Source organism: Crocodylus porosus, unplaced genomic scaffold, assembly GCF_001723895.1.
Source record: "Crocodylus porosus isolate Cpor-Errol unplaced genomic scaffold, CroPor_comp1, whole genome shotgun sequence".
In the NCBI taxonomy this organism is placed as follows: domain Eukaryota; kingdom Metazoa; phylum Chordata; order Crocodylia; family Crocodylidae; genus Crocodylus; species Crocodylus porosus.
Window position 1 is genome coordinate 87,469,985 of NW_017728947.1, and position 14,543 is coordinate 87,484,527.

At 44.3% G+C, this 14,543-nt stretch overlaps 1 protein-coding gene across 1 annotated transcript in view; it reads left to right on the forward strand.

Moving 5' to 3' along the window:
* Window positions 1-436: 436 nt before the first annotated feature.
* Window positions 437-14,543, forward strand: part of PSMC1 (proteasome 26S subunit, ATPase 1) — a 22,109-nt gene continuing 8,002 nt past the window's right edge. Inside the window, exons 1-9 of the mRNA XM_019552402.1 lie at window positions 437-473; window positions 1,140-1,193; window positions 1,848-1,944; window positions 4,739-4,863; window positions 6,481-6,666; window positions 7,159-7,287; window positions 8,174-8,270; window positions 8,470-8,659; window positions 11,395-11,546. Coding sequence (XP_019407947.1) covers window positions 471-473; window positions 1,140-1,193; window positions 1,848-1,944; window positions 4,739-4,863; window positions 6,481-6,666; window positions 7,159-7,287; window positions 8,174-8,270; window positions 8,470-8,659; window positions 11,395-11,546 — 1,033 coding nt within the window. The 5' untranslated portion in view covers window positions 437-470. The remainder of the gene's footprint in view (window positions 474-1,139; window positions 1,194-1,847; window positions 1,945-4,738; window positions 4,864-6,480; window positions 6,667-7,158; window positions 7,288-8,173; window positions 8,271-8,469; window positions 8,660-11,394; window positions 11,547-14,543) is intronic.

Below are 14,543 nucleotides of genomic sequence, written 5' to 3' on the forward strand. Positions count from 1 at the left end.
TCCCGGGTGTCTCTCAGCAGTCCCCTGGCGATGTATGTCCAAAACCTGGAGCGCCTGGAGGCCGGGCCGCAGCCCGAGCCAGGACAGGCCTGCAGCCCTGCTCTCGGGGGCGCGAGAGGTGGGCTTGGCGGGGCCGGAGCACGAAGCTAGGCGGGGAATGACATGCGAGGTGGAAGGGAAACGGTGGGGGAGGAGATGAGGGCCGGTGGTGAAAGAGAAAATAAAAGAGTTAAAAAATGGAAAGAAACAAGAAGGCGGGAAGCGAAGGGAGGCGACGCAGCCCCACAGCCCGGCCCCGGGCGCAGCAGCGCGTGCGCGGCGCCCCCTGCCGGCCCCTCGCGCCTCTTGAGCCGAGATGTCGCGCAACGCATTCTCTGCCCCGCCGCGTTTGGCCCCTGCCGCGCTCCGTAGCGGCCCCTCCCCGGCCCCGCCCCATTGGCCGCGGCACTTCCGGCGGCGGTTGAGGCAGAATGGTGAGTGTGTGAGGGCTCGGACGGGCCGTGTCCCACCGGCGCCGGGAGTGGGGGAAGAACCGGCCTGCCGGCGCGGGCCCTGGACTGGCGGGCGCGGAGTAGGGCGGAGCGGAGCCTCCTGCCTTTTCCCCTGGGCCCCGCTGCCTGCCTGCCGGGCCAGTGCCGAGTCATGGCCCCGCTCCGGGCCGCTGGGGCGGGGGTGGCTGAAGCCGGCTGTGGTGCCCCAGGGCAGCGCCGTGGCCTCCCGGAGCGGCTCCCTCTGCGCTCCTCGTTTCTCCCCAGCTCGCAGAGGGGCCGGAGGAATCCCTAGCACCAGCTGTACCATGGGGCGGCTGCGCCGCTGGGTCTTGGACCAGCTTGGTTAGGTGACCTGATGAAGGTTTAGCAGCTTGTCAGAGCTATGCCAGCCGGCACTGCCGCCACCCCAGTAAATCCTTGTCTCTGCCTAACTCGAACCATCACAGCTGCCACCACACTCATGCTCTCCCAGACTCACTCACATACGCTCTCCCACTCGATGACATGAATTTGCTCACAGATTTGCCTGTATTTTGTTTAGCTTCGTTAAGGTGCATCTTTCTGTGTAAGTCTAAAACTGGAGGTTTAGGTGTGCTTCCTGTGCCAGTTGCTTTCCTTCGTTTGGGGCTCACCTTTGTTTTCCTTTAGGGTCAAAGTCAGAGTGGCGGACATGGCCCTGGGGGTGGCAAGAAGGACGATAAGGTAAGTAATGTAAGGTGAACTGCATGGGGATTTCAGCAGTTCATAGCTCAATTTGTGTTATCCTTGTTTCATCATATTCTGCTATCTGAAATTCACTGTTTTACATTTGCTGAAGTAGCTGAGGTTCCCTAAATATCAGTTGCATATGCATGTTTCAGGGGTCCCATGGTTTATTTAAGAAAATAGCCTGATTTGTTCAGTGTAATTTTTTTCTTATAATATGTGTAGACTAAACTGCAAAGTACAAACTTCAAACCCTTAGTTGTTCTGCTTTGATGTATAAAGACATTGCAGTAAGTTCCCACACTGTAGTCCTGGTACAACAGAGCGAGTGGGGATGTGCATGAACAATGTGAACCTGGAAAATGTAAATGAGTTGCCTTAATATGGTTTATACTAATGCAGAATGCAGTGGTGCCGCTGTCTGACAGCCACAAATTTTGTGACTCAGCATCCTCTTTCAGAGAGGTGAAGATGACTTAAGTTTCAGCATTTTGTGACATGACTCTGCCAAAGTTTGGAGAATGAGAAACTTCATTTATTTTATGGTAGTTTGCATTTAAAGGGAAAACTACCCTACTACTACAGTCTGGCTGTGTGATTGCTTTTTTATCATCACTGTTCTGATTACTATTTGATGATTTGACTTCAAAGGATAAGAAAAAGAAATATGAGCCCCCTGTTCCAACCAGAGTAGGGAAAAAGAAGAAGAAAACAAAGGGACCAGATGCTGCCAGCAAACTCCCACTGGGTAAGCACACTTCTTTTTCTTGGTTCTCCTTCTAATGTTACTGCAATATTAGGGGTTAAGTCTCAAATGACAAAGCCAAAAAAACAAAGGTTTATTTAGGTAAGGTTACCATAAAATTGTGGTATAGAGAGTATCTTGGCAAATCTTAACGTTTTCTGAGGAAAAAAAGCTGGAATGCTCCAGAGTAGTACCGCATTTCAAGAGATGCTGTTTTGGAGCACTTTAGACACTTTGGGGATGTTTCAAAGAGCTTGTATGTTTGTATACCTGGCTTTTTGAAACATTACAGTTGTTACTTCTGTCCATACATAAACACTGGTGAAACTGAGCATTTAAAATGGCATATCCATTGACACTAAAATTGGAGGAAATGGAATAAGAAATACTAAATTTTACAATTCCAGGGTTTCAGGGTCTTGTATGTATTTCAGGTGATCTACTGACCGTTCCTTCCCTGAACTGATCTACTGGATTATAATGTTGACTAGGTTGTTACTTGATTAATTGGAGGGGACTATTTTTATACACTGGGTAGCTAACTTCTTATAATCTGTGGGGTGTTCTTATTTTTCTGCTCTGTTGCCAAAATACTGAAAACATGCGAGAACTCAAACTCATGCTGTAGACCAGCAGAGACATGTGTGTGATGAGATATTGGAATAGTAGTCAGCATGACTTCTAAAGTCTATAGTTCATAGCTATCCTCAATGTGCTGTTAGCTTGCCTATTATGTTCTGGGAGTATTGACTTTTTCACAAGTAAAGTAACTGAAAACTGTGTAGTGATTATTTAGGTTTTATAGAAAAACTTTTTTAATACACCCAAACATTGACCCCAGTTACTGTTAGATGAACACATTTGTAAGAAAATGTAGATAAAAGTAGGCTATAAGTTGGTGTAGCCCCACTGAATTTAATAATGTAAAATGTGCACAAAACATTTTAAAGTAACTACAGATTTTTATTTTAGGTCATTTGTATTTTGAAAAGTTTTGAGTGGGTGGATTTCTTATCTTCTCTTGGTGATGCAAGTGTCCATAATAAGGCAGAGTGTCTTGATCAGTAAGAATTTGGCCGAGAGTTTCTAGCAGTGCGTTATTGAACAATTTCAATAATGTGTTCCTGGGCACAAATACAATCATGCATTCTAATGGGACTTTAGGTAAGCACAAGAGAGATACCAACCACCAACTATTAGCGCTGACCTAGTAAAGGGGCACCTGGAGGGGTTGGATGTATTTAAGTCAATGGGCCCTGATGATCTTCATCCTAGGGTACTTAGGGAAATAGCTGGAGTCATAGCAGATCCACTGGCGCAACTGTTTGAGCGCTCGTAATGCTCAGGACAGGCCCCAGAGGATTGGAAAAGGTCCAATGTGGTCCCTATTTTCAAGAAGGGAAGGAAGGAGGAACTAGGTAACTATAGGTTGGTTTGCCTCATCTCTATCCTTGGCAATACCTTTGAGAAAATTGTTAAGGATCACATTTGTGGGGGACCAGCAGGTAAAATAATGCTAAGGGGCAACCAGCATGGGTTCATAATAGGCCGATCCTGCCTGACTAACCTGGTTTCTTTTTGCGACTGGGTCTCAAAATGCTTGGATGAAGGAATAGAGGTAGCTGTTATTTACTTAGATTTTAAGTAAGTAAATAGTGTTGCACCCAATTCTTATAAATAAACTAAACAGCTGCAGAGTAGATTATTAATTACACAGTCCAGTGGGTGGAAAATTGGCTTATGGAATGCACCCAGAGAGTGGTGGTGGATGGATCTGTTTCTACCTGGAGAAATGTGGGCAGCAGAGTCCCTCAAGGCTCTGTCCTGGAACCAGTATTGTTCAATATCTTCATTAGTGACTTGGATGAGGGAGCAGAGGGCACCCTATCCAAGTTTGCGGATGACATCAAACTATGGGGGGAGGTAAACAAACTAGAGGGCAGGGAGCGAATCCTGGTGGATTTGGACAGTCTGGGGAAATGAGCAGAACAGACTAGGATGTGATTTAACAAAGATAAGTTCCATGTGTTGCATTAGGGAGGAAGAATCGTCAACACTCCGATAGCTTGGGAGGTACCATTCTAAGTAGCACAACTGCGGAAAGGGATCTCAGAGTCGGCGGCGGCTCCAAAATGAACATGAGTCACCAATGTGATGAAGTAATAAGTAAAGCTAGCCACACTCTTTCTTACATAAGGAGGTGATACTTCCCCTCTATGCAGCACTGGTCAGGCCGTAGCTGGAGTATTGGGTCCAGTTTTGGGTGCCACGCTTCAGGAGGGATGTGGATAACCTGGAAAAGGGTCCCGAGGAGGGCCACCTGTTTGGTTAAAGGCCTACAGAAAAACCCTATGAGGACCAATTTGAGGGGCCTGAATCTATTCAGCCTCCACAAGAGAAGGCTGAGAGGTGATCGTGTCACCACCTACAAACTCATTGGGGTGGGAAACAGGGGATATGATGTTTACCAGGGCGCCCATCGGGGTAACTAGAAACAATGGCCACAAACTGAAGGAGAGCAAATTTAGACTGGACATCAGGAAAAAATTCTTTACAGTGAGGGTTGCCAAAATATGGAATACACTTCCAAGGGAGGTGGTGCTGTCCCTTTCCTTGGAGGTATTTAAGAGGAAATTGACAAACACCTGGCTGGGGTCTGACCCCAGCACTCTTTCCTGCCCAGGACAGGGGGTTTGACTCATTGATCTGATAGGTCCCTTCTGACCCTGAAATCTATGAAATGTATATACCATGTCTAACTGTGGGTCTAAAATACACAGCTTATTCTTTTTTATAGTGACACCTCATACACAGTGTAGACTCAAATTGTTGAAATTGGAGCGCATTAAAGATTATCTCTTGATGGAGGAAGAATTTATCAGAAATCAGGAACAGATGAAGCCTTTGGAAGAAAAACAAGAAGTAAGTTTTGAGGGGGTTATTACTTAGTAATAAAAGTGATACTGCTAACCTAGGCCTTTAAAAATAAAATTCAAGCATTATAAATAAGACAATTCCCAAATACTTGCAAGAGAGACTTAAATTTATAAGCCAATCTAAATGTATATTTGAGGTTTATTTTAATTTTTTGCTAGGGTGTAGAAGATACAGCCTCTTACCCAACTGATATTTAGTTTACAATTAGAGAATGAAGTTATTTTCTGGGAGACTCATGGGCTGAGCCTAGGTACAGTTCATCATAGATGAAGCAACAATGATGATTTCGTTCATGGGCCTCTGAAAGTGGAATTACATCCTAGTGGTACACTAATAGAGATTTTTTTGGGTCTATACCAATGGCTGATTTTTAAGGAACTATATTGGCTGATACCAATCCGATTCTGATAGGCAGTTCTGCAGTGTGGAGACCAGCGTCAAGCTAGTAAGTCTGGTGTGGGGGAAGGTGTGGAGGGAGGGAAGGTGCATGGGGGGAGGCACAGATCAAGGCCCCCATGGTGAGGGAGGGAATAGAGATGGGGCAGGCACAGGATGGAGCCACAAGTGGCTTGTCCAGGCGGGTGGGGGTGGTTCCTGCTGCTGTGTGCACCTTGGGAGGGCATGGGGGGCATGTGCCCCAGATCTGCATGGGGCTAGGGCTGGGGTGGCGGTGGACTCTTCCCCAAAATGTGCCGTGGCCCCCCGCAACCCTCCCCTTCCAGCACCACTGCCTGCCCTGAGAGCAACACAGCCCAACCCCCTGCCAGGAGAAGCTCAGTATTGCCCCAGCCCACAGTACCAGCCTGCCCTTGCTCTGTGCAGTTCTGGGGACATTCGCCTCTCCCCTTGCCATCCCAGGGTGTGTGCAGCAGCATGAGCCACCCCTATTCTCCCCACAACCCAGACAAGCTGCTTGTAGCTCTGTCCTGTGCACTTCCATGCCCAGCTGAGCAACGTCTGCCCTAGCCCTACTCCCTCCCTCACCACGGGGGGGCCTTGATCTGCCCTCCCCACGCCCCTTCCCTTCCCTTCCCCCACCTGAGACTTACCAGCCAGATGCTGCTTTCCAAGCCACTGGGCTGTGCTTCTGGCCATGTGCATGCTGTGGCTACATGTATGCATGGGTCACTTATTGGCTACATCAGGCGAAAAAAAACAGTTGCTGATTTTGTCAACTTTCCCTGTATCAGTGCTGATATGATATGGGAGCAATGTATTGGTGCAACTCTATTACATACTAATGGCCATTCAACAGGGAAAGGAAGGAGCGTGCTAGACCCATGCATGTTCCTGCAGCATGGTACTCCTGCTTTTGTAGGCTTTAAACAGATCCTATAGTGGCCTTGCTTTGTGCTGCCTCTAAAAGGAATCCTTGTTGCTCCCACAGCAGAGTATGATACTTTTAAGAGCTTTGGGGTCTGTACTCTATTAAATAGGTATACAAGCTTTTACTTCAGTGTCTGTTGAATGGACTGTATAACTTAATAAATCTCTCTTTCCTCCTCATGCAGGCTCTTTTGCATGTAGCTTAAAATAGTAGGGGGCATATTCAGCAGAAGCTTTTCTTTCTGTTCTTGATTATTGCTGTTTTGTTGCTCCCAGGAGGAGAGGTCAAAGGTGGATGATCTGCGAGGCACTCCGATGTCTGTTGGCACCCTAGAAGAGATCATTGATGATAATCATGCTATCGTGTCTACATCGGTGGGTTCAGAGCATTATGTTAGCATTCTGTCTTTTGTGGACAAGGATCTGCTAGAACCAGGCTGTTCTGTTTTGCTCAATCATAAGGTAAGTTGTCTTTGCAATATGAAGACATGGTACAAGTTTTTAGTATTGTTCTGAACCAGCCTTTGTTTAGAATCTGTTATAGGAGTACCACAGTATGGGCTCTAAGACTATGCTTCATACTGTATGAATGTATGATAGGTTTCATTTTGGACTTGTAGCACCATTCTGTCTGCAGTCTTGCTCTCCAGTAACTTATTTGATTTATGTACTGCCCTGCCCACCAGAAGCTTAGAACAGCTCCTAATAGGAGAACAGAATACCACATTAAACAGGAAAAATGCTTATAAAATGGGAGAAAACCATAAAGCAGAAACCTGCTAAACAATTTCCTAGTCTAGCTTTACTTGCTAAATTCCTGTGCAAATAGGAAGATTTTTACAGTGCTTCTAAAAGATGTCTGGGCTTGGGCTGTGATGGACTTCAAGAGGGAGGAGTTCCAGAGGTAATATTATATTCTACTTTATTTACGTTTGATATTATTGCTTTGCCTAGGTTCATGCTGTGATAGGAGTCCTGATGGATGATACAGATCCTCTAGTCACAGTGATGAAAGTGGAGAAAGCCCCTCAGGAGACGTATGCTGACATTGGTGGCCTTGACAATCAGATTCAAGAAATTAAGGTATTCAGATCTATTAACTTATTAAAAAAAGAATCTTCTAAATATCTGTTACGATATGACCTTGAACATGTAACCATAGGACTCCAGTGCATCTGAGGTCTATGTGCATTGTTCATATGCTGCTTTGAATGTTTATTTGATAAATCATATATACATAAATTCAAACAAGTTTGCTTTTTAAATTACCAGGTTACTTATCAGTACCCAATCCTGTATGCAGCAAAAAGACCAAGTCTTAGTTACTTTGGGATCTGTAACAGCATTGAGTTTTATGGATTTATGAACATCTCACCCAGAGCATTGCATTAACATGGTAGGATGAAAGGGCAGGAGGCAGTTTAGTTTTACAACTAAGCCATCCTTTTCAGAAATGACTAATGATTTTGGGTGTCCAATATTGAGTCACCTTGAAGGGTCCGGATATTCAGAAAGTGTCCTTGGATTAGATTTCTTTAAGACAACTCAAAATCACTGTCTGTTTTCAAAAATATCAGTTTTAATGCTTGATAACTACTGTACTCTTGTTTAATCATCAGATAATTGAAGTGTTGTCTAATGCTTAAGGCACAGAATTGGGAGTTAGGAACTCTTGAGTTCTATATTCAGCTCTGATACTTACTTCACATAGGGTCTTATGCTGGGCACCTGTTCTGCCTTAGGCTTCTTATCTTTCAAATTGGGATCTCCCGGGTCCCTGATTCTAGTCTCCTACTATCATAGGCAGTTGCATCTCACAGTGCCTTTCAGGTTCTATTTTAAAGTGAATTAGTTTTTTGCCTTCACTACTTCTATTGCAAGGCTGTAATACTCAATATCCTCACCAAATTCTTCTGAGGATTAGTCAACATTTGTAAAATTTTCAGTGTTTGTTTTCCTTATGCTGCAGGAGTCGGTGGAGCTTCCTCTAACTCACCCTGAGTATTATGAAGAGATGGGTATAAAGCCACCCAAAGGAGTCATTCTGTATGGTCCACCTGGAACAGGTACCCTACATTTCAGTAATATTCAGTCTGCTCAGTTTGTCCCGTTAAGACTTTAGTCACTGAGTTGTAGTGTGACATTAATTTAATTTAATTTAATATTTGCACATTAGACTTGTCTCATCTCAATTTCATGAATTTTTTTTTTCTTAAAATGAGCAGTTTTGGCTTCAAACTAACCACTCTACTGCTTTGAAAATAGGAAAAACATTATTAGCCAAAGCGGTGGCAAACCAAACCTCAGCAACTTTCCTGAGAGTCGTTGGCTCTGAGTTAATACAGAAGTACCTAGGTGATGGTCCAAAACTTGTTCGTGAATTGTTCCGTGTTGCTGAGGAGCATGCACCATCAATTGTTTTCATCGATGAAATTGATGCCATCGGTACAAAGAGGTAGGGCCTTGCATTCCAACTTTCATGTTGAATGTTTTTTGTTCTGACAAGGACGGTAGGAGAGTTATCTGAAATGCTTCCTTTTGGGGGAGCTAGTATTGAATTTCTTCTTTAAACAATTTCTTAAGGTAAAAAATGTACAGATTTTTCCACTCTTTATAGCAATGAAAGAAGTAGTTGCTACAACGGGTGGGCAGCTATTAGTTGCTACAACAGGGGTGGGCAACTACTTTGGGTGGCAAGCCGCTTCCTGAGTTTCAGCAAACCATTGAGGGCTGCAAGGGTTAGCCCTGCACCCTGGTTGCCATCTTGGGATTGGAAGTCCTACCCCCTAACCCCTGACTTTTGCCACCAGAAGTCCCTCCCCTTGCTCCCAGAAATACTCCTTTCAGCAAGGGGGTTTGCCATCTTGGAACCAGAAAAAAATACCAAATTATATTCTAAAAATCAGACTTACTACAATATTTATTAATTTCATTTAAAAAAATATTTTTGTCCTGATTTACATGCGTTTGTGTAGTGTACATAGAGGTGATAGTATAATAGCTTAAAATGAAGTGAGGCGCAGGGCGGGGCACAGGCCAGCAGGGGCTGTATGGAGCTGGGCTGCACCAGCAGGGAGAGGGGGGAGATAGACCAGCTCCACAGAGCCCCCATTGGCCCGGCCCCATTCTTCTACCGCCCTGCCCTGGGCCCCCACCAGTGCTGGCAAGGGCCCTGCTCTCCCACCCAGCAGTTGCGCTCTGCGTGCCAACTCACTGCCCCTTCCCCCTGCCTACCACAGTGATTTCCTCACTTTTCCCCTCTGCCTGCCAGCTGCTCTGGCACCACGTGATTCCCAGCTGCATTGTCAGGACTGCAGGAGCTGGTCTGGCCTGGCCCTGAGGACAGGAGCGATCACCCATGGTCCTTTTTCCCCCCCCTCCCATCTGAATTTTCCTCCAATGCAGGGAGGTGTGAAACAGCCCTAGGGTCTCAGGCCAGAAGCCTCTGCTAGGCACAGGCTTCTGGCTGGGGATGGGGAAGGTCAGGGGTGGACTGGTACTGGGTGGGTCTTGCTGTTGTGGCTGCATCTTTGACACTCAGCCAGGGGCAGATGAATATTAATTTTCTAAATTTTTTTAGGGGCTCTGCAGGCTGGATAGAATTAAATTGACACTCCCCCCCATAGTTTGATGTCATCCTCAGCTCTTGCTGTAAAATACGCTGTCTGTGACTTGAATCAGCATGAGCACAGACATCCATTTAAAGGGGCCCTGTCAAACTTGAACTGTTGGTATTTGTATTCATCAAAGTTCAATCTGAAAATAAGATATGAGCTTTTAGGGCTAATGAAAGTGGGAAATTTGTTGCTATTTATCTTCAAAATAGGATCATTTTCTGATGCAGTGGTGCCCAACCTTTTTGCTCCAGGCCAAATGGGCACTGCCTGGTCCATCCATGGGGCAGCCGGGGCCCCACCCAGCCATACAGAGGGGTTGGGTAGAAACAGCTGCACAGGAGGTGGTGCACAGGGACCCAGAGCAGCACAGGAGGGGGAAGGGAGGCATCCCAGCCCAGATCCAGCCACACAGTGGGGAGGGGGCTAGCCTGACCCAGCTGTGCAGAGCTTGAGAATTTAGCAGCAGGAAAGGGGTGGCAATTAATTGCAACTACTCTTCCACCACCAAATTTCCCAGCCCATGGGGAGCCCTGGGGGCCAAGATGTCATGGTAACACAGCCCAAATTTAGCCTGTGTGCTGGTAGTTGAGCAATGTGTGCAATGTCTCTAGTGCATACATTGCTGAACTGCCTAAGAACCAGTTACGATAAGGAGCATTATGTAGGGCATTGCAAAAAGTAGAGCCCTCCAGAGGTCCCTTCCAGCCCTGCTTTTCTATGATTCTATGCAGACTCTCCCAGAGGGGTATGACAGGCTGATTCAGCAGAATGATGATTTGAAAATGCATTAATTCCAGAATTTAAAAAAATAATGGGTACAATTATTTCTTAGGAAGGAATCAGCTAAGTGTGGGACATTCAACCAGAAGTTATTGGATTACATTCAGTAATCACTGGGAGACATTCAGCCACCTTCTTTTTAGAAGCTTCAGATTCAATGTTTGTAATGCAGTGTTTGTTTGAAATGCATATGTGAGCCTCAAACTTGACTCATTTTAAAAATGTATTTTGAAAGAGTTCCTTTTAAATAGTAAGACCAGCATTTAATAAAATAAATCCTTGTGAACTTTTCTTTTAGTAATTTTCTTCTTCCCTCTGAAAACAGGAAAGTGTTGGTATGATATAGCCCTGTTGACTCTATTTATAAGCTTCATCATCATTAAGGGAGAAAGTGACTAATTATGCAGGGAAGGTAGTGACTTTCAATGTTTGTTTGGTTCGTTTGATTTATTTTGGTTGGCTGGGTTGGTTTTTTTTTTTTTTAGCATTTTGTTTGTAAATCTTCCCTTCCTGTATTTTTAGTAGTTACAGGTACATCATTTAAGACCAATGTGATTTCTAAGGTGTCCCTTTTAAGACTGTGTCTTAGTCCATCATGTGCCCTGTTGGGCCCAACTATTACAGTAACTGAACTATTCTCAGTGTTTATAGCTGCATACTTTAATAATGTTCCTTTATAAACCCAGTAAAGCCTCTGCTACTGAAGTGACATAGGCTTTGTTTGTAAAGGAAAGTATATTCTGTATAGAGTTACGACATTTAATTTGATCTGCTCATATTTCCTTTTTCAAAGATACGACTCAAATTCAGGTGGTGAGAGAGAGATACAGCGTACAATGCTGGAATTGCTGAACCAGCTTGATGGGTTTGATTCTCGTGGGGATGTAAAAGTAATTATGGCCACAAACAGAATAGAAACCCTGGACCCAGCCTTAATCAGGCCAGGTAAGAGCCTTTTTGTTCAGTCATGTTTATTGTGAAAAACTTCTGCTCCATGCTGCTTTATGGTGTGTTTGAGAGTAACAACTAGTGTTTTATGTCTGTTGAAGTTATTGGCTGGGTGGCAGATGGAGGATGGTTTCTGCTCCATTCTCAAGCAACAAAATGTAAATTCTGACAATGTAAGAGCACAGAGAGAAGGATACTTTTGGTTTTATGAGAAATGGTACATTATTAATGGAGCAGAAGAGCACATGTATTATTTTTAATGTACCGTGCTGTTGCTTAGTATGGATGTTGGCAATATGTGCTGACTCGCAGAGCCACTTGATCTGACCCATCGAGCTGGAAGGCTTTGCCTGAGCCCATGCTGGAGCTAGGGCCTGGCAGCTGGAACCTACACCTGCATTACCACTTCTCCCACCTTCCCCACCCCACCTGCATCCCCCCACTTCTGGCTGCAGTGCAGGTGCAGCTTCCAGCCAGTAGGAAACTGAGCTGGGGCTGCAGTCAGAAGAGGGTGGAGGTAGACAAGGAGAAACAGCAGCAGGGTGGATGCAGCTTCCAGTTGCATGGACCTGGTGTGGTTCTCTACCAGCTGGAGGCTGCAGCTAAGGGGTTACTGGGGAGAATCAGTGGCAGCAGCATGGGTACAGTTCTCAGCTGCACTTGTGCCCCAAGTGCTAGGGAGACTGGAAAAGCAGCATCAGTAGAGCTCCCAGTTGCCTGGTCCCATCACGGACAAAGGCAAACCCCCCTCACTCCTGATGCTACCAAAGGCATCAGATCCATGCCAGACTGAAGCCAGGTTGTTCCAGCCCACAGCTTGCAAAGGTTGCTGGCCCCTGGCTTAGTACTTAGCCACATTCTTAAATGCTTTTTCATATTTTCTGACCAGCGTAGTATATTCATCTGCAGAATGTCCCTGTGGGGCAGAGAAATACTGTTATCCTTAACGTTACAGGTAGGAAGTTGAGGCTCAGGGTTTGGGTCAACTCCTTGAAGGCCTTCATTTTATTTTCTTTGACCACAAATCTAGAACCTGCCATCATGTATGCTCTGGGGCATGCTGCTTTATTATTTAAAAAGAAATCAGCTATGCAAGCATTCATTGATTGCAAACATATATGAAGTATCTCGATAACTTAGAATTAATTCCCAGCTAGTGAAACATGAAATCCATTTGAGAATTTGTATACAGGTTTCCCTTGTGTTATGCTGTTTTTCACGTAAGTGCGAATTCGCACATATGGAACCGTATAAAGTGAGGGAAACCTATGGAAAGTAATTTCAGAAGTTTAAAAATAAATAAAACCTGGAGCCTCACCCAAGTAAGCTAACTGGTACAGGACTAACAGAAAGAGTAAGAGATATGGGTTTCTTCAGCTAAAAACAGACAACTAGGGGCTTGATTCACATTTAAGCATTTTGTTTCAGCAAACCCCAAACCTCAGGGACTAACAGCTCACTGGTCCACATTAAATGCCTATGAATTATTCAAATTAACACTGCTTCAGAAGAATCGCATCTACTTCAACCTAATTGTCATTTAAGCCTAGCATGTAAACAGCTGTCTTGATGCAAGTCATATCCCAGCTTAATTAGAGCCTCATTAAACTGGCTAGCTGTTTTTAGCCTTTGTTTCTTAGTGATGCATTGTTTAGTTTTTAACCTTGCTTTCCTTCACCCACAGCCAAATGAGTGTGGCAGCCTTCAAGGAATGACAAAGGACAGTCTAGTTTTGGTGGTATTTAATAATGGGGAGTGGAGAAGACTGAGGCTGAAAACAGACTTTAGGATTAGTGCTGGGGCAGATTGCCTAGGACTTTGACTCCCATCAAAACAGGCTTGGAACAGTCTTTACATGCACAGCTTGAAGAACAAGTAGCACAAATTAGCCCCAGTTGTCTTGGCGGAAAACATATTATCTCCATACCTCACAGGTACTTAAAGTGAGACAGTGGGGTTGTTGTCTGTATGGTCCCACAATAAAAGGCTTTGTGTGGAGCTAGGGAATCTGATGTCTGTTTTTCACAGGAAATTGAACTGGTGATTATTTGGGTTGGGGTTCCAGTTCAAGCCACCAGAAATAAAACTAGGGTTTCATTACTGGTTTAAACAGATTCAGATCAAATTTCTTTCACACAGCATAGAAGAAATTTCCTAATTTTGCTAACTTTAGAATAAGAATTAGGCTTTTAAAACACATTTTAAAGCTATAAAACTTATTTAGTGTTCTTTTTTTAACTTGACTGCACTTTACTTCAACTTTACATGACTGGCAGGGTTTTTTTGTTGTTAAAACAATTACTTTGTCATAAATAGTTTGTTTGAATGATCTAAAATAACATCTAATATCTGCTCTGTCATAATTGACCTCTGTGCTGATAGAATAAATTGGAGGCCTTAATATTCTTTCAGCATTCACTTGTTACCAAAACTGTCATTACCATTTTTGTCATTTGAAGCAGTTCCAGCCTAGCATTTTTTTTTGTGGTGTTCCCAGTATTTTAATGCGTCTTCCTTCTTACTGAGACATGGCTCATCTGCAAATGACTCAAGATATGGCCATATCTTTTGGTGGGCTTTCTTTTCTTTTTCAGCTCTTTTTCTCCAGAGCTTTTACCAACTTTAAGAAGAATCCAGTTCATCTGATCTTTCACTTTCAGACATGTGTGCCTTGAAATCAGTGATATAGAATCAAACTTCTGAATTAAACATTTCCATTTTTGTCCATGTATTAATTAAATGAAATGTTACCTTGACTTCCCTTCTGACAAAACGACTGATATCAAGGAGAAGATACTATTTTCAAGCAGATTTTTTCTCTTAGTTTTTCATGGAAGCCAATAAGGACTAAGCTAAAGGGTTTTGATTTCATAGACATTAGGGCTGGAAGGGACCTCGGGAGATCGAGTCCAGCCCCCTGCCCAAAGGGCAGGAAGTCAGCTGGGGTCATAGGATCCCAGCAAGATAAGCACCCAATTTACTCTTGAAGGTGTT